Source organism: Perissodus microlepis, chromosome 20 (assembly GCF_051167445.1).
Source record: "Perissodus microlepis isolate ML-2025 ecotype Zambia chromosome 20, ASM5116744v1, whole genome shotgun sequence".
NCBI lineage: Eukaryota > Metazoa > Chordata > Actinopteri > Cichliformes > Cichlidae > Perissodus > Perissodus microlepis.
In genome coordinates, this window is record NC_140480.1 from 30,634,899 (window position 1) to 30,661,512 (window position 26,614).

General features: G+C 38.2%; 1 protein-coding gene and 1 long non-coding RNA gene across 7 annotated transcripts; one reads left to right on the top strand and one right to left on the bottom strand.

Moving 5' to 3' along the window:
* Positions 1-257: 257 nt before the first annotated feature.
* On the top strand, positions 258-15,595 carry LOC146364883 (uncharacterized). Of its 4 annotated transcripts, XR_014798935.1 has the most exons (5): positions 258-354; positions 3,881-3,954; positions 10,303-11,072; positions 14,423-14,485; positions 14,637-15,595. It is a non-coding gene; the product is annotated as an uncharacterized LOC146364883 (long non-coding RNA). The 4 variants fall into 4 exon arrangements; XR_014798933.1 differs by having other exon boundaries at positions 10,303-14,485; XR_014798934.1 differs by having other exon boundaries at positions 14,423-15,595.
* On the bottom strand, positions 2,309-25,396 carry hnf4a (hepatocyte nuclear factor 4, alpha). 3 transcript variants are annotated; one of them, XM_084917475.1, is made up of 10 exons: positions 25,203-25,396; positions 6,722-6,896; positions 6,265-6,359; positions 5,666-5,772; positions 5,419-5,574; positions 4,798-4,885; positions 4,539-4,691; positions 4,158-4,394; positions 3,879-4,001; positions 2,309-3,416 (listed from the first exon to the last, which is right to left on the bottom strand). In XM_084917475.1, exons 1-10 carry the CDS (start codon positions 25,309-25,311, stop codon positions 3,274-3,276), a joined length of 1,386 nt encoding a protein of 461 aa, XP_084773601.1. In that variant the 5' UTR covers positions 25,312-25,396; the 3' UTR covers positions 2,309-3,273. The 3 variants fall into 3 exon arrangements, with proteins under 3 accessions (XP_084773601.1, XP_084773603.1, XP_084773602.1); XM_084917477.1 differs by lacking the exon at positions 25,203-25,396 and adding an exon at positions 18,984-19,261; XM_084917476.1 differs by lacking the exon at positions 25,203-25,396 and adding an exon at positions 7,994-8,610.
* Positions 25,397-26,614: the final 1,218 nt, after the last annotated feature.

The following is a 26,614-nucleotide window of genomic DNA, read 5'->3' on the forward strand; positions in this document are numbered from 1 at the left end:
AATTCAAATGCGATCTTGAAATATCCAGCTTTTCTCTTTTAACAAATTACAAACTAATTCGTTTCAGGATTTACTAACATAGACACGCACCTGGGTACCTGAACCTCACATCTCTAAATCCAACAGTAACAGAAACGCACACTTTTCAAACACTGTTGTTTGATTCAAGCATCAGGCAGGTAATTTTATAGTTCTGGGGTTTTATAGGTGTAGGCTAACGTAATGATCTCATACTTGTACGCAGATTATACCAACCTCGTATTGCATTTCAAAGCAGTAGATGGCAGAATTTACCTTCATGTTTCCGCGGCTGCTTCCTTGCCACTGTAGGCTTCATGTCGTCTCGGAGGCTATGTAGGTAGACAATTTTTTTTAATACAAATTTTACATTTGGGATTCGTTTCACTACAGGATTGATCGTACAACAAGGGGTTGGTGTTTTGTTCTTTAAAAAAAATGCAAGAAATTGACTAAATGTCTAATTAAAGGGGGCGAAAAAGAAAGAAAATATATGAGCTTTAGGCTAATGTTCACTACTTGTGTCAAACCAATTTAACGATGATGTATTGTGATATACATCCAGGATATGTTAGGTATTGTGCTAAAGAGAGAACCAAGAACATGGCAGGGGGGGTCCATGTAGGCTGAGAATAACTGATTAAAAATAAATATGTTGTAGGAAAGTGGTGTATAAAAGATTATCCATGATTTTCATGGTGACAAGGCGAGAGAAATGGTTTGTGGCCACCACATGTAAAACCATTTCATTTGTGAATGTTGGCTTTTTGTTGCCTGTCCAGTGCACTTGTCATCACTTTCATTTGCACAAATCCAAGTAAAATAGTTTACACAATAGTTAGACAACAGTTAACAACAGTTCAGCCTTCCTAACCAGACAAACGCCTGCAGTTTAACTGACATCATGTTTGTGTATTTTAAAATTGGCAAAATAAAGTGTAACTAAAACTTAAAATTAAAGGGTCTTGAGAACAAAGTACAATATATGCATTGTGCATTGTGATAGAGTGGATGTGGAAAGCATCAAAACATTAAACATAAAACAGTAAACATAAGACTTCAGTAAAGCGCAAGCACCTTAAAGCTGCACTTGAGATGTTGCAGATATGTGACTGCTAACCATGTGACATTAGCTTTTCTTTCATTTTGGACACTTTGGAATGGTGACAGTGTACAGTCAATTGAATGATACCCCAGTCAGACAAGCTTAGAGACCAGCCGGTGACCATCTGGCAATCACTGTTCATGAGAGGAAAATCAGTGTTCTCCAACCAGTTGCAAGAGGTCGCCAGCAGTTGCTGGGAAAATAATTGCTAAAGCCCCTAGTCAAAGGCCTAGAGACCAATCAGTGACTCTCATATTTCCCCAGCATCACACCTGTTGCTAGGGAAAAATGTGTATTCCCTAGCTGGTTGGAAAAACCTCTTTCTGATTGCTTTGCTTGCTAGCATATTGCTGTGGTCCCCCATAGTTTTCATGGGAGTGACAGAGTTGTCTACAAATATTGCCCAATTGCTCTTAGAGCTGTGGTGAAACTGTGGCAAGTGCAGTATAAACTGGAAACTAGGACCATTCACCTTCAGAGTTAAAAGCCGCACCTTTTAAAACATGTTGACTACATCGCTGATGAACAACTTTTAATTGGAAGGCAAAAGTCTCAATTTCCAGTTTGCATCACACCCTTTTCACAAGTTGTACTACAATTTTTTGCATAGTAAGCAAAAATTACAGACAACCATGGGAATCTTCTTGCAACCAAAGCAATCAATATGTTTTTGTTGCAGGATCTTGTTTGCAACAGATTTCACCCAGCGAGAGCCAACAATCTCCAGAAAGTACAATTTTGTTTCCTGGAAATCTCAATAGTTATGTCTCACCAATGGTCCTGTTGATGCTCTCATTATGGGCAGTAATATTAAAAGTAATCCTCCTCTAGATACTTCTATTTTTGCACTTGTTTTGAATGTAATGCTTTGTTTCCATTGCAAAAAGTAAAATGAGCTTGACAATAGCACACACAGCATTCATTGTTTTCTAGATGCAGTGCACAAATATATCTGCATTTCTCTATCTGGAGTCAGCGCTATCTGTAATGATTTTATGGCAGCTTATCAGCCTGAAGTTGCAGTAGTCTATCAGGGACCAAAAAGCACTGCCACGTTGGACCTAATTTTTTTTTCCACCAGAGACTTCCCATTTAACTTTGAAAGAATGTGTAATGCAAATGCAGTGAATTCCTTGGTGGCCACTTCTCTTGTGACCATAGTATAAATACGCAGCAGAAAAGGCAATGTAAAAATAAACCGTAAGATTTATTAACTCAACTTCACATTGTAAGGCAAAACATTACCTGGTTTTGTAAGGCAGTACAGGTTAAAAGGCACAATTTATTCCATCAGTTAAACCATGACAAAGTACTAAACAAAACAAACAAACAAAAAAAAAAAACAAAAAAAACAAAACATACAATATACTTTTAAAACCAAGCACAACATATTATTGGGAAACTTCTTTAGCATGTCTGCCTGTGACTTTTTAAAAGTCTCTGTGTATACAGCCTGCCAAACTTGGTTATACTGGAGTAAATTTTAAAACTTTAAATTTCACTCCTGTAAATATGCATATCCCAGTGTATAAAACAAACCCCATATTTTAGTTTTGCCACAAAATATTTGAGAGCAACTCGAAGGAAAAGCTGAACTCTTTAGAGGAATTTTCTTTAGCTTTTTTTTTTCTGAGTTCATTTTATTGTTAAGAAACATAAAATAAAAAGTTAAACACTAAATATATGACAGTGTAAGGCCTGTTGTAACATTCATGAAATACTGACATGATTACTTTGCCATTTCTAACATAAGCCTTACTGCACACACTGAGGACATGCATAGGACACAATGGAATTGAAGTTACCCAATAATGAGCTATAATATATACAGCAGTGTACTTCTAAGTGTCAGTCTTACAGAAAGGCAGTAAGCCTAGAAGATTACAATGCGTATGGTTTTATCTGGCCTTCACTGAACCATGAAGCTCAGCTGCAGCTGCATACATGTACAAAGTGATGCCTGAAAACTCAGGCTATCAATCTGTAAAGACCACACCTGCAGATTTTTATTATAGATATATATACAGTATTCAGCTACTTTAGGGTTCCAGTCAAGTTAACAGCTTCAATGCTGATTGTGTATAAACATACATGTAAAGACCCTGGTTTAATTAGAAAAAAAACTGAAGGAATAAAGATTTAAGGGGTTGTTAAATGGCCTCCTGTTTTGTAATAGTTGGTTGAGGGATGGAGGTTGGCTGCTTGGGAACAGTGGCTATGACCCCCTGAACCATTTTATAATGTTCTGAGCTGGAGGCAGCGGGTGGAGATGGAATTGGGGTTTCAGGAGTGGCTGAAAAGTAGAACAGAGAGAGAGAGCAGTTACTAATGTGGAGAAACTACAGCACAAGCAGGTGAATATTTATTATCTTACAGTGTGACGCGGGGGTAACACAAGATTCCAATAAGGAATAAGCACTTTTGTGAAATTTGTCAGAGCATTAAATATGTTCAGAAAGAATAACAGACGTTTTCTTTTACAAAATAAGCCAGATTAGTTTCTGTGAACAACTTAGGGGATTATTTTGCCAAGCCTATTTGGCCTTCCAGCTACCTGACTTGGCTGCACATGGAGCTGCGTGAGGAAAATTTGATGGGCTCTCTTCATTAAAATACAACTGATTAATGATTGTGATCACCTTCATTAGACTTGAAGTTTTTACCTTAAGTAGCAATAAAAAACCCTGACAGTTTTAAGCTAATTGCAGACACCAAATCTTAAATGTAGCAATGCATTAATGTATTTTGTGCTTACAGATTTGACCATTATGGATTGGCGTTGGCATATTGCTGGTCACTATAACATTGGTGCTGAGGTGCTCCTGAACCAGGTGAGGATGCAGAGAGTGAGGTGCATGTGGTGCTTCATTAGCAGAACCTGGAAGAAAAACCCCAACAATTGTCAGTTAATCGTAATTTATTACTGAATAGTGCTTTGATGCAGTTCTGTCCACTTAATGCAATGCCTACAGCTTCAGAATTCATGCTATAGTAAATTTTGCTAAATCTATCTGTACTGACAACCATTTCTCACCTCCAAGAAGCATTTCTTGAAGCAGATTGTCAATCTTGGCCATGCCGAAGAGTTTCACAAACTGTATCTGTTCAATCATTTGCCAAGTGATGCTCTGTAGTGTCGGCAGGAGCAGGAGAAGCTCTCCAAAACGGCCTCGAGAGTCATATTGCCTGTCGTTGATGTAGTCCTCCAGGCTCACCTGGACCTGGTATCGCATCCGCTTGATCTTTCCAGGGTCACTCAGACCTTTAGCATCTATGGGCAAATGTTAGCAAAGAGAAATGTTTTAATGACCAACATCTGTATATAATGTGGTCTAGCTGAGTTTTCCAAGTTTTCACTCAAGTTACTGGCTTGGAAAGAAGCTCAAGAATCTGAAATGTTTGTCAGCACTGGTACCTGGGTCAAAGAAAACTATGGCTTTTAAGCAGGCATATTCATTGTCATCTATCTGAAGCTCTTGGAAAGGAAGCACCAGCTCATCCAGGATTCTCACTGCTACTCTGCCCACCTCCAACTCTGGGCAGTTTCTGGGAATGATGTGGTCATTTCCTGCAGGAGAAACACATTTTGGGAAAATGCACCATTGGAATAGGGAAACAGCATGATTATATGCAATATGAGTGCAGTATCACACTGCCTTGTGTGTCAGTTTTACCTAATAAGAGGATGTCTTTGTAAAGCATGGACCTCTTTGCAGCACCGAGAAGTAGATGTTCTCCTGCATGAGCTCGAAGCAATGCCACCTGCAATGAAAATGAATTAAAAGACAGTTTGCAATGAAATAATAACTCCTTTATGTGATACGTGTTTATATTATATAGTTCTGTCTGTTTTTTTTTAAACTCCCCTTGCATGAACCTCACTGGTTGAACTAAAATTGGCAAAGAAGGCCATCTCACTGCATCAGCAAATCAGTTACTAAGGCTCGGTGATCACACTGTTAATGATTCTGCAGTTTGTTTTTTTTCAAGAAGCAGTGTGACATTAAAACCAGCTCATCATGTTCCAACTGAGGATTAAAACACATTAACCATTCTGGTTGAAATTTTTAAGAGAGAGTGATGAAAAACCCCGTCATCCTTAGAGACTGGAAAAGTATTTTCTCCTCTTTTCTTTTTTCTTTTTTTACTGCAGTGTTATTTGATTAAGGAAGAACATAGTCAGTGACAGTCCCACAGCCACGTGTCCCTCAACCCTCATTATGGTTTTGAGTATACTGGTTGATGAATGACTAGAGTGTCTATACCACTGTGTGCACTCTGTGTATGGGTCTCACCTGGTCATCCAAGGGCAGGTCACAGAAGGCTGGGATGTATTTGGCCCACTCCACTAAGACCAACAGCTGCTGTTTCATGGACTCACACACATCTGTGATGGTGGCGATCTTTTTAGTCCGTATGTCACCATTGAGTATAGGAGCAGGGGATGTGATCTACACAGGAAAATGCATTTATGAAGTCATTTGATGTCTTGTTACAGTTACAGTAGATATGAGCCCCAAACATGATGTACGGCCACCTTACCTGTCTTGACAGTACGTCTGCCTGGATGAGTGCGTTGATGGATGGTAAACTGCTGTCTTCATAGCTGGATCTCCTGGTGCTGATTCTGTCTCGTTCGTTCTGTACAGCTAAAAAAAAGAACATTCACAGATTTATAATGTGGCAGCAAGATGTAGGTTGCATTTGCAAAGCAAAAGATAAAAGTGGAACTTTCATGCAGTTATATTTTTGTAAATGCAAGAAAAGTGTTGAATTTTCTCATTTCCTTTGTTGCACAAACATGGAACACAGGGTGATTTGAAAGAAAAATATGTCTTCCAAGGTTGTCATGTTTATCAGTATATGGCTATTATTGCTTGGAAATGTTTGCTCAGCATAAGGTGGTCAGAGACTTAAGCACTCCGTGGAGTGAACATTAACAAAGTAGTCCCCTCCTGGGTGTTGCAACACATTTAGACGAGTCATATCAATTTAGTGGAGACAGCTCAAGCTCTGGAAGTGATTTGCTGATTAAATTCTCTTTTGTTTTGTGAAGCAACAGATTCTATTGTTTTAACACTAAAAAATTCACATAGATTGACTTTTTTGACTGGTTTAGTGAAGAGATAAAAGTCATCTACCTTCTTTCTTCATGCCAGCTCTGAAGCACTTCTTCAGTCGGCAATACCTGCATTGATTTCTCTTGTCTTTGTCCACAATGCATTGTCTGTTAAACCTGTAAAAGTGAGGGGATTAAGTTTGTTTGTGCTATCACGGATAAAAGGAAATTTGATGAAGGAATCAATACAAAGTGAAGCAATTGGATACAAATTGAAATAGATGAAGTAAAAATTCCAGATGCTTTCTTTTTCAAGTAGCTTAAGCATGAAGAATATATACATATATATGTAATGATTGCATCCATCAACATTTAATCACAAGACTGTAATCAGAAGATTGCATTTTTAATGATAGCAATCTTTGCTTGTCTACACAGTGGCACATAACTGAGAATTAATTGCATTGGCTAGATGTCCATTGCTTTTTCATTGTCACACAAACAGTAGCAGTATTTTTTAGTTGAAGAGCTTCCCTCACCTGCATGAATACATGTGGTTTTTCCGGACGCTGCGTCTGAAGAAGCCCTTGCAGCCATCACAGCTGGAGGCACCGTAGTGTTTACCTGTAGCTCTGTCTCCACATATGGCACACAAACTGCCTGCAGCCAGGTGGCTCGCGGCGTTCATGTTAGTGCTTTCAGCTGGTGAGGAGTCTGACATGAGAGAGAGAGAAAGGAAAAAAAGGCTCATCAGGCCAACAGGCTTTTAGGTGATTAGCTTTAAATCACCGGAACAAGGTGACCTGAAACTCGAAGAAGCGTCTTTTTTATTTTTTTTAATATGACTTTATTTCTAATCATATGCCAGACAGCAAACTTGAACTGCCAGGTTGGTTTAATTCTAGGCGTGAAAGACCGAAGTGAAGACACTCATCAGCTCCATTGACAGCTGATCAAAAGCAGCCCTCCAGAGAACTGCAGGGATCTGTTAGCAGCCTGAGTAGCTCAGATAGCGTCAACAGAGCTCAATTGATGTAGGTTTGATTACCTATGAAAGGCAATCACTGGAGACAGTTTTTGTTTAAGCCACTCTCACAGTCACCAGAACAAAGCTGATTATCATAGAGTTTGCCATGACACATGCTAAAGAAATGTACAATATATAAAAGTGGTAGGCTGGTTCTTGGAGAGTCACTTTTACATATTTGTTTAATGACAGAATATAATTGTGTAAATTATATTAAAAAAAAGTTTTGTGCTGAGATAGGTCCCCATTAGGCTTCCTTTTTTTTTTTTTTTGCTTCTTTGGAAATTTTAGAATCAGGATCAGAGCCAGATGTCATGGGAGACTGCATATACAAATAGGTTGGTGTCACTGTAAGCGCATATCCAAAAACTACATCCATTCTCCTCAGTTTAGACTCTGTGGGAACAGACCGTTTGTAACAAGAGAAGGGTGATCATGATACTAAAGCTACTGCTTCATCACCGAATGAAGATCAATCCCCTGTAATCAGTCTGACACCACATCCCTGTACAAGCTGGAACAGGTTAAAATTGGTTGGGCCAAATGACCCAAGTGCACTGAGAATACGACAGTCTCGTAAAACAAAATCTCTTAATGTTTTATCGCACCCAAGGTGATAAAAGAAGACCACTGAACGGGATCATCTCTTTACGAGCAGGAGCAGATGGACAAATGACCCCTTTTATCACTTCACGCCAGAACTCGCGCTCTCCTCTCCTGACCAAAGTTTTAAATCAGTAAAAGTTTCAAAGTTCAAAGGCAGCGCTGCATATATGAGACTCACCTGCACCCAAGGGGAGCACTTGCATGTTTTCGAACTCCAGCGTGGTATAGGCTGGGTCCAGAGCTTCGCTGTAGTCTGCCATGTCCATGTCTGCTAGTTCTTTAGGCCAACAAATTCTCAACTACTTGACAGTGGGACAGAAAGACTTGTCCAAGAAAGTAGAGTGCCCCCCTCCTTCTCCACCTTCCTTTCTCACACCCCCATACACCTCAGCAAACCCCCCTCCTTCTTTCTGGGTCTAGCTCCGCCCAGTGACAGGACAGCTCCTTCGCCCAGTTGAGTGGTATATGGACCTACTGGTGTTAGAGAGGTGAACAGTGACTGACAGCAGAGCTGGTGTCCTTCTCTTCCTTCCCTCATACCACTAACCAGAGAAGAGGTGGAGTGTCAGTCTGGTTGATGGTTAACCAGAGTGTTCACTGGTGAATCACAGGGTTGTTGTTTTTTTTAAGAGATAGCACAGCTTTGATATCTGCCATCGCTGCATGTCAGTAATGGATAAACATTTCCTCAACCTGAGCTATGTCAGTTCACTCCTACTACATCATTTGACACCATTTTGAACTATTCATTTTATAGCTGACACTTTCCTTGCATGCCCATATCACATGCACACCAATTAAAGCTTGGATATTGGTACAAACGAAAGTGCCTGCAGAAAGACCTGGAATAAGGCGGAAAGTAACTAATTCCAATTTTTTTGAAATTTTACAAATTTTGAAAGCACTTCTGTTTGATGCTACTTTACATTTCTGCTCCACTGTGGAAAAACATTACAACTTTTTTCTTGCCCTTTAGCTCAGCAGCCCCCCTTGTCTCCCCTCTGCAGGTCAGCCAAAACACTCAGAGGCTGCCTTTTGTTGCTTAAATATTCAGAAAGCTTGTATGACTCCAGGTCCAAAGCTTCCAACCGATCCTCACAGATGCTCCTCTGCACAGATAGAATAAAAAATATCAAAACATTCCTCTGGTTTTGTTTTTGATATTTAATATTAACTGAGGCTTATTCAGGAATCACTCCATGACAACAGACATAGTTTGCACATCAATATATTACGGATAAGGATAATTAATTATATCGCCTAACTGTTTATAAAGCAGTTTAACTTTAGAGCCAGCTTGATTGCCAGCTTGATTACCTTGACCTTGAATAATTGCACTGTACTTTAATGAGATAAAAAGTAGAGGAAAAATACTTTTACCACCACAAGATAACCACAATCAAATAAAATTAACCACCATATTCAAACATACTTCCATGTGTATTACATTGCTCGGAAATCTGAGTTAATTCTGCCATAATTAGCGGGGAAAATACTTGCTTAAGCACAAATGATGCCTTTATGTAAAAGCCGTCATTGTTTGCTATAATGCAAGGTTCACGTGAGGCTTTTCCAAAAGCTCCAAGCTTGTTGTAAAGGCGGCTGCTCCTCTGAGAGACAGCTTAGATGACTCAGAGGAGCCTAAATAAGCCTTTTAGAAAAATAAAAAGAGTAATGGTGGGTCAATTAATCATTCTTTACAGAAATTTTACATTTAATGCCACAAAATATGCAATAAAATGCAATGAAGTGACACCGGCTTGTTTTACAGTTTACAAGGTTACAGATTTATTAGTTGTGGGTAACATAAGTGGGTATAAAAAAAAGCATGAGCAGACAGAGTGAATCTTTTAGAAATGCACAAACATACGCAATTCTGAAACTGAGATTTTTAAAGGTAAACAGTGACCAGAGTTAATCAAACATCTGGCCCCCTCTGCACCCGAGGATGGAAAATAGTTCAATCAAAACCTGAGTTACCGAGTAGAGAGGCCAGCTTGATGCCTAGATTGAAATCTTTCATCCAAGCCACCAACTTTTGCTCCTATCCAGTTGTCTCTTAAAGGAAAGGCCTTGTTCATGACAGCAATACAATGCCAAAGCACAGTCTGCACACATTACAGCAGCATGTCTCCCCAGTAAAAGAGTCCATGCTAAACTATCCAGTCAGCAGTCCACATATGTATTATGAAGCAAAAACTAACACAGATGAACCTGTTAAGGAGTTCATTTAAAAAAGTAAAGCAATTAATCTCCTCAGTTGTTTTCTATTTACAGTTATTAAAAGAGGTGATGATACGTAGCATTAATTATGCCTAGTGCAAGCTTTGTTTTTTTGTCAGGTTTCAATATTTGATATATTAATTTTGTTCAGTTTTTTAAGTTATAAGTTAAATCATTTGAAAATCATTGAATTTTTTTTTTTTTTACATTTTACAAAGTATCCCAAATCAGAACTGCTGTTTACTAGATAATTTCTCTTTTTAGATCCATAAATATAAAAGAAGTATTACGAAGCCATTTCTAAGGCTCTGGGACTCCAGTGAACCACAGTGAGAACCTTTATCCACAAAGGGAAAAAACTTGGAACAGTGATGAACCTTCCCGGGAGTGGCCGGCCTACCAAGAAAAGCATCAACGACTCATCCAGGAGGTCACAAAAGAACCCAAAAACCTGCAGGATTCACTTCTCCATGTTAAGGTCGGGATTCATGATTCAACAATAAGAAAGAGACCAGGCAGAAATGGCATCAATGGGAGAGCTTCAAGCAGAAAACTGCTGCTGACCAAAAGGAACACAAAGGCTCGTCTCACATTTGGCAAAAAACATCTTGATGAACCACAAGACTTTTGGGACGATCTGGACTGATCTGGAAAGTTTGAGTCCTGTTACATCAGGCGTAAAACGAACACTTTCATAAAAGAACATCATACCAACGATGTGATGGTCGGGGCTGCTTAAGAACCTGGACGACTTGTTGCAACTGACGGAACCATACTTTCTGCTTTCTACCAGAAAACCTGAAAGGTCATGCACGCTTGAGTTATGCAGCAGAACAATGATCTGAAACACTCTACCAAAAAATTTTGAACCAGCAGAGTCAATATCCGGTCCCAAATCTGATTGAGATGCTTTAAAATGACCTTAAACGGGCCGTTCACCCTCCAATGTGGCTGAATTACAACAATTCTGCAAAAAAGAATGGTCCAAAATTCCTCCACAGTGATGTGGAGGAATGTGTGGATATAAGTAGTAAGTAAGTAACATTTATTTAACTCTCCTCTGCAACTCTGCACTGTCATTACTCTGGCAGTTTCACTATATATCCTACTTTATTTATATAGCACCTTTCAAGACAAACAAAGTGCTTCACGAAGAAACACCAGAGCATTTCAAACAAACACAAACAAAAGGTTAACCAAACACAATTCCATTGCATGGATCTTAATAAAGGAAATCATCATCTTAAAACTGCATTTTGTATTTAGTCAGGCTATATTTGATGTAATATTAACATTAGTTTAACGATCTGAAACATTTGAGCGTGACATATACACAAAACCTAAGAAATCAAGAAGGGGGCAAATACATTAAACACTAAGTGTAGTAAATCTCATGGTTTCCCTGTACAGTGTAAAGACCAGATGAGTAGAAGTTGATGGTAATTTAAAAACTGTTCATGAGTATTTTATTAAAGCCTCATATACAAAAATATTTACTGTATAATGTAACAGTTTTCATTGAATGTAGCTACACTTTAAATTACATGTGAAGGCAAATGTGCCACTTTTAAACTGAAAATAATGCAGCATTGGTCATTAGGCACACGTGCACTCAGTGAATGATTTTCATGCCCAGAATCTGATTGTTTACATAAATAACTTTTGTGTTTGCGCAAAGCAGAAAGCAGGCTCATCCTGCATGTCACACAGCAAACAAGAGCCTTGTATTTGCAGAAAAAGTACCTAGTACATAGCAATAGGTCAACGATCTCAGGTTCAGACGGACCTCAAAAGCACTAAACCCCCCATGTAGGTGAAGTTGTTAATCATGTACTCAAATTATACGGTGGGCTCATAAAATTATTTTTCTTCATGCAGGCAAACATCCATGCCTGTAGGCCTCTGTGTGTGACTGAGAGATGATTTGCTTAATGATTGATAAAAACCCCTCTTACTAAGAGCCAATCAGAAAGGAAAATGGAAGCAATCAAGTTCTGATTAATTACTGTTTTTCTGAATGTCAGGAAAGGTCACCGATTTACATTCACTTTAAGCTTTCATGGTAATTAGACACTATAAACAATGCAATTAACTTAACGTAGACCAATTATCAAAAAATGATTAGCAGCTTTGCGCACACTCCTACAGTGTGCACAGGTGATTGTTCTGTATCAGACTGGAGCATGTTGTTTCACTTGTGTGTGCAGAGGTCATCCATTACAACATTGCTTCATGTTCGATCCATGCTGCTCTTCTGCAATGCCCATATTTGCTCAAGAAGTGTGCTGATTATTTCAAAGCAGTCAGAGAGCGGGGGGAGAGAGGGAAGAACTGATGATTGGAGAATCAGTGTGGAGCTTTGAATGAGTCACTGCAGCAAATCTTATCTCCCCCTATCATTAAAGTACTTGTATCATTGCTGCTATCTTAAATTTCTGTGAACTCCTCAAGGAACAGTCATATATGGGACTATAAAATATAATCCGCATGGTTATAGCTTTCTTAATCATAAACCCACAAACTGTTTTGATATGTTAGAAAGGGCATGGTGAAATTCTTCCGTGACTTATCTGTGATTTGTGTGTGTGTGTGTGTGTGTGTGTGTGTGTGTGTGTGGGAGGGGGGGGGGTTTAACATACTGTACATTTCCTCAAACTGGACTGACACATGCAGCTCACGTTCTTGCTGATGTCAAATTCTAATGTAGCCACTATATTTAAATTAATTAATTCAAGACTACAACTCATCTTAGGCAACATTTTTCTAAAGGTATAGTTTAATATGACTGTAAAAGTCAGTTTAGCTTGTTTAGTGTAGCATAAAGACAGCAATATAAGGAGAAGCAGCTAACCCGTTTAGTTAAAACATCTCCGGTAGCTATGCTAATGTGTTACTAATTTTATTTCATATTGCTCATACAGTCATTCAGTCTAATGCTAAGAAGTAAATCATTCATTATTCATTAATACTGGTGGTAAGAAAATGTTATACAGCTGTGATAAAACAGCTCAGTGTGTCAGTGTTCCTGGACACAAATTTCCTGCCCTTGTTTTCGTGTCCCTGAAAATAATGTTTAGTTGTTTTTTTTTTTATTAATTTAGAAAATACTTGGATACAGCCACATGTACATGGGATTTTTCAAATAGTAAATTTCACTTTCTTTTTTTCTTTGTCCATCTAAATGAAAACACAAAAACAATGTCAAACACAGCAACAGGTGGCGGTATAACCCTAACTGTATAGAAATGTTTGCAAAAATAAATGATTCGATGGTAAACAGCCTGACTGTAAACAAGGAAATGAAGGTGCAATGATGAGTTTCTGAAAATCTTAAACCTGGACAAAGTTTTTCAAAAGCTTACATTTCTGGTTCAAAATGGCAATATACATAGAAAAACTATATTTACCAAGATATACGTGTACATGGGAAAAGGGGCTAAGCTTATAGGCTAATGTAGTGAAGTATAAAGTCATACAGCATGACAATTCATTGTTTCCATGAACTTGAATAAATACACATCTTTTAGGTAACTATTTGACGTTTTTCACTTGTATTATTTTTCAGTGTTTTTTCTTTTTTTTTGGTTTGTATATTTTGTTATAGTTAGCATGGTGATGCAGTAAAGAAACTGTGCATTCACATGCTTCTCAGATGGTCATGTTTCCGTAGTTTGGAAACATTCTTCTGACTTTGTTGTATGTTTTTAAGTGAAAAGAACACATGTGTTAAAATAAGATGTGTTATTGTGTGTTTTATTGCTGTTTTATTACACTGAGCATTCAAAATACATACTGTTGGCTGCTTACAGTAAAATATTGCACTGACCTGACCTGTAGGATTATTGCAAATAATCTAGGTCACTTAACTCAGACAGCAACTGTTGTGCTAAAACTGGCTACATTTCCTCTCCAGGGCACTCATATGATCCTTTATAAATAGGAGCAAAACCACCAAGGTCAGATTGTGTAGTGTTCTGAGAAATTACAAAAAACCAAGAGCTCCATCCCAGACTCTGCAGGCCTCAGTTCATGACAGTACAGTTAGGGAAATGTTGAACAAGTGTGGCTTGTTTCTAAGCCATACTTGTGCAGGAAAAAGCAACGCTGCATCTGAACACACATTTGGTGAAAACACATCCTATCATCACAAACATTTCATACTAGCTGTCAAACACAGTGGTGTAGTAGTAATGATTTGATTTGGAGCCACAGAATCTGGGCACCTTGCAGACACTGAGCCTACTACGAATTCTTGTGCATACCAAAGTATTCAAATTAGAGGTCTCCTGTGCATAGAGACAGTAATTGCAGGTACACCTGTTGTAAACAGAAGAAATCAAGGTATTGCCATCCTGACTTTAACCTAACTGAAATGTTGTGGTAGGACTTTAGGAGAGCAGTGTGAACCAGTTCCTGCACAGAGCAATGAAGCAACATTATAAAAAGGGTGAGCCAAAATTCTTCTACACTTCTGCAGTTATATATATTATAGTTATACAGAAAATTATTACTTTAAGTTATTGCTGCTAAAGGTGGTTGTGCAAGCCACTGAATACTTATTGTATGCTTATTTTCACTTTTTCTTTTCTCAATGTTAGAGCATAGATAAGCCGCAATGGAAACTTGTGTGCATGTGTACTGCATACAAAACAACTACTATCAGGTAAGTGCCAGAACTTTAAAGCCCAGGGTCAGGTCATAATGCGTGTGATGCTGTAATACTCAAAAAAAAATCTTTATGGCAATTCGAACCCCCCAAAAATACAATCAGTGACTTCTATTTAAAATATAATCAAGAATGCAAGATGTGTAGTCAGTGATAACATGATAACTTTACTAGTTATTTTCCAAATTGCTGAACTCCATTTTCCAATAATCTTCACATGAAATGGCAAGCAATAGAACTGCCAAACACCTCACGAAGCAGTCAGTGATTGAGTTAGCATGCTAACATTGTACCTTTCTATGTAGAGATGCTAACATATTTGAAGACTTTTTTTTAATCATGGCAACAAATCTCATTCTTAAGGCTGTTACACAACCAGGTTCCCAAGACAACAAGCCTATAACTCGGATTATACATGTGATTTTGATTAGGTTTTTATTACCATGTTATTGCCTCTTTAAATATAGGAAATTTTAAAACCATAAAAAAGTTAAACATTACTAGTTGGGTTCAGTATGTAGCAGAGTGTCATGTGTATTAAATCCTGACCAGACATGGCTACAATGACACTTACAATAACACACCACTGTTGTCATTTGTTTCTATTGGTACTTTAGTACCGGAGTTGTGTTGATGTGCGGGGACCAGATTTACTAGGCAATTGTGATGCAGCAGTTAACAAAACCACTCAAAACAGTCATTCATCAACAGTAATCACATTTACATGTGACAGCTTAAGGCTTATCAGCAAGTCAATAGTGTGTGATTCAGCTACATGGGGGCAGAATATACATACAATTAATGATTTTTTTAATTTATTTGTCTAGTAGCAGGTTTTTTTCTGGTTGTATTAAATGCCGTTAAAGGATGATTGCCTTGCTTTGTTTTTTAAAGTATTCAAATGCAGGGATTGTTTGAGTGCTATTTATAACAAAATATAATGAAATAAAGTGAAATAAGTAAGGAAATTTTTCTTTTTTTAATGTGGTGAACAGAATATAAATAGAGTCTTAAGCCGAAGCTGAATTTTGATAAAAGCTGCAGCTCAGCTGGCAATGGCCATTTGACTTTTAAATGAAGTGGGAGGCTGCCATGTTAAAATGTGATGGGCCAGACTGAGCTGTCTTATAATCAGTCACCCAAACTCTTGCCCCGAGGCTAAAAGTCAAAGGATCGCTGAGAACTGATGTAATACATGTGTGATTCTCCCCTTTGAAATTTCAAACTCCAGTTTGTGAACAAAGTCCTGTCTATCTTCTGAATAGGAATCTCCGACCACTGACCAAACTCCATTTGTAACCACTGCCTATTTGTACCTTCTCCTCAATGACTACATTTCATTTCCCCAAGTCTGATCTCAAAGGCAGGCGGCAGGGAAGCAGCATAATAAAATCAAAATGCAGAAACCAGCAGCTGGGAGGAAAAAAGACGAACGTGGTGGCCTGGAAGAGTTAATAAGATGTGGAATATAAACTCTCCGGGGACTTATTTTGCTTCTTTCAAAGAGAGCTTCACCTTAGTGGAAAAGCAAGGCATAACCAGGAATGTGTTGATGTTGATAAGAGGAAAACAGAAGGAAACAATGTGCTGGCTGCAGCAGATTTAAGGCCGGCAGAAAAAGCCTGCTGCAGTAGATGGAGGGGATAGGTGAGTAGAGTGTCATGGCAAAGACCTTGTCAACAGATAGCTATCTGCAAATAACACAGCTTATGCAAGCCCGTGTGGTTGAGTGGGGGAATATCATATTTTCTGGGCTAGTGGAATATTCTGTTCCTATAATAATGCAGATTTATCATTTAAGAAGATTGAATTACTGTCTTGCATCATTTTCTGATGGTTTTATGTGAGCATGTTTATTCAGTAAAATTGTGTTATGCGTTATTCCCGCCTCTGTAGTGGAAATTACTTTGACAAAGCTCATATAAATATCTTATTTTTCCTTTTTCCTGTCAAATATTAGCATTCTACTTACACAGAGAAGATAATGCAATCTCAGAGGCCCACGAAGCCTTACTCATTAAAAGCCAGTTTGTCACCTTTATTTACACAGTTTTTAAAGTTTTGTGCTAAAATGACAAATCGGATTGCCAAAGAAATCCTTAAAGAGCCGTCTTCATGTTAATTAAAACGATTTCAAAGTTTTATCATTTAATGTTTACAACCACTCTCAGTTTACTTTTAAATTAGCTTTCTGAACGTGATTTTCACCGGGGCTGAAATAAAATCTTTTCAGTGAAAGAGCAGGCAAGTTGTCAAATTGCCCTCATGATTACTGTTTGCTCTCATGTAATGATAAACCAAGAGCGTCTATTAGTTGTGTCATGATATTATAAGAGGTTAAAGATTTAGCTAATAAATTAGATAGGCTGATGGAAAATTATATTACAATACCCTTTTCCAGTTTCTCTTTGTGACTTCTACCCACTTAGCAGACCACACTGTATTTCTGTTTAAAGGCACTTTACTAAGGTGTATTTCTTTACAGATATTAACTTAGGCCACCAGTATTTCTTTATCTCAAAGATTTATTAGGCCATTCAACCTTTCGGTACGTCTTTCATAAATATAAAACTGAAAGCGACACACTTTACAGAAAAACAAATTCACAAAAACATGTTTATACTTCAGTCAGACTGAAAACCTCAAGTAGCCCCTGTGCACTAAATAAGTAAACAATTACATCAATAAACATGAAGACCTATGCACTACGTAAATCAATCACAGCATGTGATAAGGGTCTGTAATAATTAACCCTGTTTTGCTGAAGATTCATTTTGACTGCTTTTCCAATCCCCTCTGTCAGCAGCTCTGCTCGGAGCACCTTTATCTCTCTAATTCTCTATAGGTCCTTCAGTGAGCAGCAAATCAATAGACATTTAACCTACACAGCTCGAATAACAAGACGTGAAGTATTCAGCGCTGCCCTGTCAACGTTAAGTCAAGAGTGCTTTTTGTCCAGCATCTTAAGTTGAATTGTAATGAACACAGTACCCACAGTGTTGTCTTTATTTAGTAAGACGTTATCATCACAGCATCTGTAACATCAAATTTTTTTTATTGTTAAGTGAATTAACTCAGTGAGCTCATTTTTCTCACTCATGTTCTCATTTTAGTCCTTCTGTCTGTCACTGAGGTGACCTGATGTTCTCATTTTATGCAGCACCTTAACAGGTCTGTCAGGGGTGGTGAGCAAAGTACTGAAAGTGTGGAGTAACAGTACCAAGTGAAACAATACTCCATTCTCGTTATGTTTGAGGAAATTCTCCGCTTTTTAATTTCAGTAAAAGTAGCCACTCTACGGTGGAGAAATACTTTGTAACAAATTGCTACTATGGTGCAAGAGAGGATTACTTGGTAACAGTTTGTTAGAATAGTACACTGGAGAATTACTTTTTAACAAGGTGTCACAATATAGCACAGTGCACTCACCTTGTTATAAGTGAAAGTACTGTATGAAGTGCACAGGAATTAGCATCAGCATAGTTTATTCTATAATAATACATTACATGTTTTCTTTTTGATAATCTGAGTAAGTAAACTGTAACCACAACTAGCAAATAAATGTAGTGTCGTAGAAAGTGTAGTGGAGTAGAGGGAAAGCAGCATAAAATATGGAAACAATGTAACCTCATCGGGTATTTTGCTAAATGAATCTGCTAAACTATGTGAAATGCAGTCAAGTGGAAAGTACAGTATTCCCATCTGAAATTGAGAAGAGAAGAAGTCATATGTAGAATTAAATGAAAAATTCTCAATTGAGGTTAAACTGGAAGGAAGTCCAGGTGGTGGTTAAGCATGGTTTGCTTCTTTCCATCAAGAGGCCCTCTACTTATAGTCCAGTGTTTGTGTCAGTGCTGTTGCTTTCCATCAGTGTCAGGTAATATGAAATCATTGCTTATCACTGCCATCTTGTGGACATTCAGCAAATCAACACTCAATCCACTTCTCTGTTAACCAGGTTCTTACTACAGTAGTTGTTTAAAGCACAAACTGTTGAATCTCTGAAACGTCCAAAATATTCATGATAGAGTAAACTTATTGTAACACATGTTCAAAGAAGCAGCTCTAGTAGGAATTAAAATACCGTTTTTTTGTCAAAGCAGCTTTGCAACATGTTTCTTTTGAAAGCCTCGAGCAACAGTAAATTCACAGTACAACAGAATATTGTGTTCATTTTCACAGTACTGTCTTCAATCTTCCAGGAGCTTTACCTCAAAGATTTTAACATACACACAGCAGGAAAAAAAAAAAACTACAACTAAGTTTATGTGTCTTTTACCTTTACCCGGGTTGGCAAAGTGGAGGATTCCATCCTGGCCATACATCACTGGGAAAGCTGAGCTCTGACAGTGCGCTGACCAGCTGTGTGAAGGCCCATGAGCCTCGTCGCCTCTCCCAGGCCCGGCCAGGCTGAGGCAGGCTGGGAGGAAAAGCAGCTACTGGATAGTGTTGTTTGCTGGAGCCACCAGGCCGACTGTAAGGGCCCAAGGCACATGGGGATAATTCCCTAATGCCTGTCACAATGAGATTTGATTGGAGACTTGAACACTCGGATTATTAGTGTCAAGAGAACAGTGTGTAATACCTGCTCTCCAAACAGGTTGCTAATTGGGCTTTCTGCCTCTGTTAAATACCCAAGAGGCACACTGAGATTTGTTAAATGTCACATTTGATGTCAGCACAGATTAAGTTTCATTTCATTAGCTGAGTGGTTCCTTCACCCACTAATGTAACTTTAACATAATGCAAGCTTCAGCTTTTTATATTATTTCACTATACAAAGGGTCATGTCCCAGCATAAGGAAAAACCCTTACAAACTAGCTAAAGGGAAAGATCAACACAAAGTTTTAAAATGAGGTAACTGATTTATCAAAGTGATAAAAGGAATGGAAAAGAAAACAAATATTTCATGGTGGCAAAAGTGGACATTAGATAAGCCTTGCTAAAAAGGGCTTTTCATTTCATCACATTATGGCTCCTTATGGAGAAAACCCACAATAACTCAGTAATAGCTGAGTGATTTTATCTGTCATTTGAGTCATAATCTGACTCAGACCTCATAAGTCTTCCTGTGCTGTTAAATCTTGCACTTGTTACATAATATGCAAATGCTGCAGGTTATTTCTTGGTTATGTCTGACTGAAGCTGTGAGGAACATTAAAGTTAAAGTGACACATGTCTGAATGACAGAATGCCATAATTTGACCAAGAGCACTTCAATTTATGTAATTTAGTTTGATTCCTCCAGACAGTCTTACCACATGGGAAAAGTAGGCATGATTTTTGATTTTTAAGAGTGTGTGAGTATCTGTAAAAGCCCTACATTTGCAAGTGAGAAGGCCTAGATGTAAATAAAAATGGACAGAGGTGGAGCCGGAGAGTTTTTATAGGGGTGGCCAGGCAAACATGTTAATGATTTTTTTCCCCCAGGCAAGTCACCGTGGGCCAAATGTTCAGGTTTGGTCACTTATTTTCACCATATTTCTGGACATACTATAAACTATTTCTTGTTTTTGTGTATTCGTATTTTTTTTATGTGACAATAATCTAAATAGTGGCTGGTTCTTGTTAATATGTGCGAGACCATCAGCTAGAGAAATTGTAACACAGTTTGAACTTGAAAAACAGTTTGTAACAATATGATGTAACTCGATGTAACTGTTAATATGAATGTGGCTACAATACAAGACAATACTAATCTTCCAGTGTTTTGAGAGTGTACATTAGCTGTACATGTATAAACTGTTAAAATGATTGCTTCAAACAATACTTTCACTTTGAAATAAATACTGACCAGTAAATGCATCTGTTTCTGTATTTGTTCTTTTTTTAAGTGTTTCCTTCATTTTAGCTTTGCTCTTTAGCTCTAGACATAGTTGAATTATATAGGATTATATAGATTTGACTCTTCAGTAGCTGCTTTTTCACCAGCTCACTGATTGCTTTCACTTTTAGAAGTAGGCTAACGCAGCCAGAGGACCCAGGTGAAATCCATGCAGGTACAGAGAGAATAATTTAACTTCAAACAGGCCACAGCCAGTTGCTGAACCAGGAGGCAACAGTGTTAATTACCAGTAGCCTGTTTTGTTTGGAGGACATCTCCTCAGTGTACTAATTTTTTTAATTTTACTGCAAGAGATTGAACAATTACAAACTCTGCTGCACATTGCAGTATTAAAACTTTTCATAGAAAAGTTCATTTTTGACCTAGAAACATTATCTTGAAGTTGCCAAAGCAACGGCCACATCAATAAACACCAAAAGCAACAAAAAAATGTCATTTTCCTGTCCATACTAACTCCATCTACAATGATATTTATAATCCAATCCAGAGCTGCAACAAAGCTGTAAATGAACTTGACTTGTTTATAACCTAGATTTTATGACATTGCTTCACCTGAAACATTAAATGCATGACTGAAGCAACGAAAGTGGCTGTTCTGCCACCAACATTTGAAAAATGTAACACATTTTTTGACAAAATTACTTCTTTAGCGACCTATCAGTAACAACCTCTGCCTGTAACAGAAAGTTTCATTATTTAATTTGTAATAATAATAACTGATAATTGTATAAATTTGAACTTTGTAAGCATTACTTTGTTTATAGTTCATGCAGAAGTTATGAGAAGGTTAAACCTTTGCATTGCAATGTGTCAGTGTTTAGAAGTACTATTTTTTTTTTTAAAGATGCCATTATCATGAGAAATCCTCATCTACATGCCAGTACGATGACAAAAAAAGAGTGCCTTGAAAAATATTTTGTGTGTATAGTTTTATGTGTTTAATGTAGAATGTGCCCTGCTGTCAAGTCTTTCAGCTTTTTAGGCAAACAGCTATCTGCTGAGGGTCTGTTCAACGGCTGTTGTCATGTTTGCATTCACCAAGTGTCTCTGCCCCTCTGCAGGGCTTGGGAGTTTGTCCAGGCTGCGACCGTTAAGCAATTAATCCCATGTGTCTGACACAAACTATGTGTGTTCTATGAGCTATAAGTTACCTTGCTAAGAAGGTTTGTCAGCTTGTGCCCGCAGCTGAGTGTGAAGGAGTGAGAAACCTGCTAAAAAATACATAATTTATCATAATATATTTTATCATCTTGATAAAATCTCAGTAGGAAGCAGACTATTTTCAGGATGTGGAATTATACGGTTTTGCAATAGAAGTAACATGAGCAGAGGTTTGTAGCTTGCTTGGACAAAGAAGCATAGTTTAACCTGAGCTAGGCCAAAAAGAAGCTTAAACTATGCAACTGCCAAAGAATGTATTTATAACATAAATGTCCTGGTTTTGGAAGATTTGTCAAGCATATACTGTAAACAAGTCCTCTCAGAAAAGCTTACTATTGTATTCATTAGAAGTCAGTACTCCAAACAAAAAGAAAAGAAAAGGTTTTCTGCTTTTAATGTTTGCTAGTTCTGTAAATTAGCAACCAAGATTATAGTCTGCATTGACTCGATAGGGTGTAGCTTAAAGAATCACTTTTCATAGCTTTGCTTTTGTCAACAAATCATATGAAAACTAAAACTGTATTTCTTAGTAATTCAGCCCCTCCCCAGCCTGTCTGTGCTGCTTAGTCACTAGAGACTTGGTGGAAACTTTGGAATATGCACATTCATAAATTTTAACTAAGTAAAATATAAGATCTCTGTGCTGTATTTTTCTTCTTATTTTACTTTTTTTGAATAAAACTTGGGGTTTAATGTACATTTGGTGAGTATTTCGGCAGCAAACTATAAGCCTGTGTGTCAAGTCAGAAGTGACCAAACTTCTAAAAGCACAATCATACTTGCTTTTCTTTTTTCAAGTACCATATGCACCATATGTATTGAATAGGGTTGTCAGAAAAGTTCATATTCAGACATTCCCATTTTACATTCAGTTCGCATTTGCAACAGCATTGATACCAGCACTGCCGTCTTCACCTGCTCCAGATGACACACACCTTTACTAAGTACCCAGGTGCACAACCTTTCCACCCTTACTAGAAGCTGAACGCATGAACAGTAGCACTACAAACACGATGAAGCATCTTAAAGACTGACGCTTTGGTCGTTATTACGACTGTTGGGAGGTCAGTAAGTCTCCTGTTTTAACAACATTTAAGTATTAAACAGTTATCTGAAGTGTTGACTTTGCCACTGTCCGCATTAACATGAGCCATTTAAGTATTAGCAGTTACCTGCAGGTAGCAACTAGTGGCTATAATAAAATGGTAATGTTAATGTGGTCTTGTCTGTCTGTAACATTAATAAACAGTATAAATTTAACAGGATAACACAGTTAACTGTAATATTATGTTATTAGGTTATTACTGGGCACGATGCAAAAAACAACATGAAAATCTGAATTTTCGGATTCTGAACTTGTCATCTAACACACACATACACCGAATGCACTGTGTTGTTGAGGAAAATGTGAGGACAAAGAAGTTGATATTAAGCCACGATGAGCCGGTCCTGTTGTTTCTAAACCCGGAGAAGGAGGAAACAAAGATTCTAGGTTCATTCAAGTCTCCGAAAAAAGCAGCAGCAGGGAGAATTTCATACTTTGAACCAGGAGTTAAAGCTGTATCACAACTGCTTTCATACATATGTCAGGATGTCAGGGGGGCAGTTTGAACTCTTGTTGGCAGAGTTGGGACCACATCTGAGGAGGCGGATGAATCATTTCAGAAAGCTAAAGAAAAATAAATGCTGCAAATTCGTCCAGTGAAATTACGTGGTCGGTGTGAATTTGCACATTAAGAATGGGTGAATCCAAAAAATATTTTTAAAGCACAAAATATTCTCACTAATTTTACACATCTGATGTGTGAAGCCTTCAGGGTGTCAGTGGAACTTCCATATTATGGTCACCTAATGTGTCTTCAACTGTGCTCAAGATCAAGGTCAGATTTTACTGAAACAGGATTCATTTGCTGTGGACACGACTGTGAGCCTGCTTAACTTCTCAGTAGATTTAAATTCTCATGACTTTGTGCGATACAACCACTGACAACAACATGCACAGCTTTCTTTCTGTGTGTCACGCATAATGATGACCTGTGACTGTAATTCTAACTGACAAAATAACACATCAAACAAAACTGTATAACTGAACAAAATCATGATGCTCATTGTTCTATACAGTTTCTCTTTATGCTGCGTGTACTGTGTCATAATGAAATGAAATCATCTAGAGATTTATGCCGTAACAAAAACCCCTCACAAAACATGAATTATAAATATAAGTAAATAAAAATATTGTCCTGTCATCAACTAAAATAGCAGCCTGGAAATCTTATCCCTGTCGCTTCACTCTTAACTGAAATGGAAAGGTAAATGGAGCTGGATGTAAACCGGCCAATGCAGAGAAAATTTAGAGAAGCATGGGGTGTTCATTTGAGAGATTAGTGTTAGTATATTCCCAGTTAGCTAGCCCATAGGGGGTTTGCTTGCCAGCTACAAAGTCCTAGAAGCAAGCCTGGCAGCGACAACCTTGAAATACTGCTGGACACATATGTGAGAAGTTATTTTCACTATCTGAACTGACTTTCACTTCAGCGGTCACTAGGACTGAAATGTATGAAAATATCTCCTCCTTCCTTTGTACAATTCACCTTTTCTGTGTAGCTGTTCCTTTCGCTGAAAAAATAGCCTACATATAGCGAATTGGCATAGTGGCACGAGAAGAAATGGGGAGCAAGGAGGGAAGGAATAAACGAGCAAAGGCAGACTTAAAACAATGGGCGGATATTTTCATTTCTCATTTGGCCAGAGCTTTGTTTAAATGGATTTGCATCCCTGGTGTGACATGCAAATTATTTAATGAATGACTACAGAAGCAAAAACTAAACTCCCACCAACTGCTGCATCAGACAGCTGGTATGAGATGATGCCGAGTAAGGCCTCTCTTGAGATGGTTCAAAACAGTTATGACAAACGGGCAGTTTGTGTGCCTGTAGCAGCGATGTGTCCTTCTGCTGTTTTGTGTTTGCACAGCACCTTATATTGTAGCCATAAAATAATGCAGAGGCTTGTCACAGTGTCATAGTGAGGTTAAAATGTCAGTCTTTTTATGGATAGTGTAACTCTACAGAAAGAATGTTTTCAGAACTCTATCTAAAATATCCAGTCCATGAGCACAGCTTGTCAAACAGAGCAAGCTTAAATCATTTCAAATCAGCCTGTGAGCCCTGTCACACTCACTGTACTCTTGCAGCTCTTACATCTCAATATCTCTGAACCATCATCTCCATCAGGCCCAGCTCCCATGGCCTTTTTTTAACGACCTCCATATCTCTGACACACCTCCTGGATTACAGCCGTGTGAAAAAGACAGACATGTATGGTGGTGATATTTCCACCCTGAATCCCTTGTGATCCAGCAGAGCTCTGGAGCCAAGCAGCTGTTGCACAAAAACACTGAATAAGAAGCAAAAAATAGGCAAGCAGCTGCCATGCTTAGCCTCTTTTTAAACTAGTCGGCCACACGGATAAAAGCAAAAGTGTGTACTCACCAAATGGAAGTTCCATACTTGAACTGACTTGTGAGTTTACATTGACCATGTCGTCCTCTCCTTCCTCCCGAGCATATGTTTTAAATCCACTATTTTCTCCCCTCACCATAAGGTGTAAAATGTGGAAGTCTGGCGCAGGGTGCTGTAGTGCGAGAAGGGTGTTGTTGGTGCAAGGTAAGGCCGGTGTTGCTGCTGTTATCTTATTGATTTTCCTAATCTGGGCAAATGTGGGTGGGGAGGTTAAACAGTAACCAGGCTCGTACGGACACCAATCTATATAGCAGCTGTAGCTATGGCAACATGATGATAGAAACTCAAATAGACATAAAGTTATTGTGCTCTTTTCCCTCTTTCTCATCACCCAACAGCCATTTCTCAGTCGAAGATGAAAATTGTGTAAGAATAAGAGTTTATGTAAAATAGAATGAAAGAAAGAGAGTGGGGAGGGACATAAAAGACAGAGGAGTGGAGAATGTACTGAGGGTGGCAGCAAGCTTACTGTATGACGAGTGACATCATCAGTTTTGTTTTGACTGAGGAGAAAACATTACTGCCGTTATATACCTGGGGCCTGAACTCTCTGCGGATGCCAAAACATCCTCCCAGCAGAGATGGGAGCCCAGCTTCATTTCATTGGAGAATGGGTTTAAATCAAATATATCGTTTGATTTTATTTCTTTGGCCTATAAGCTGTTGAGATGTCTGCCTTCTTTGAATGTAATGAAGCTAGTTGGCTCTTTGTCCTGTGCAGAAAAATACTCAGTTATGACACAGGTATTCTAAAACTACATTCACCAACCAAAAGAAGGTGCTCAGCATGATAAATGTGGCAATCATAAGGTCAGTGTGTGGCTCCTCCGCTCTACATTTGGGAAGTTCAACATTATTTTTCACCCCGATGCTTAAAGGTAAAGAATATGTGTGTCTGTCTGAGGGGATTATAGTGTAAAAGTGTAAAATCACTTTTAATGGCTAGCAAGAGTTGAAAATCATAATACAGCTATCAATTTACAATGTTTACATCCTGTTACAGTGTCACAAGCCCTCCTCTGGCTTTCTTCTGCTAAGTGAGACGGTTGGCGTGTAAACATGGATGCCATCCCCTCACCGGAGCTGCAAAGTTTGCAAGCTTCACGCTACAGTTGTTTGGCAGGTACGGCTTGGTAGACAGAGATTAATTCCCAAATGAAATTGCTCACAAAATGTTATGTTTTCATCCTTGAGCTAACTGGGACACACACCAAACAATCTAAATGGATAAAAAGAGACAAAATCTGTACATTTGATTTGGAAACGAGCCGTCCTTTAAGATAATTCTATATCGTGCTGGCACATTTCAGCTGCATGCAAACAGACATTTTTGCTTCCATAGGGAAATTTGTCATATTTTCTTTGGCCAGCTTCAAAAATAT

Bases quoted from the DNA above. Each gene is read 5' to 3' on its own strand.
- hnf4a (XM_084917475.1), bottom strand. From the start codon at position 25,311: ATGGTGAGGGGAGAAAATAGTGGATTTAAAACATATGCTCGGGAGGAA. The intron at 6,360-6,721 runs GTGAGGGAAGCT...TCACTTTTACAG, and splicing joins AACCACATGTATTCATGCAG to GTTTAACAGACAATGCATTG. The intron at 4,692-4,797 runs GTAAAACTGACA...TTTCTCCTGCAG, and splicing joins CAAAGACATCCTCTTATTAG to GAAATGACCACATCATTCCC.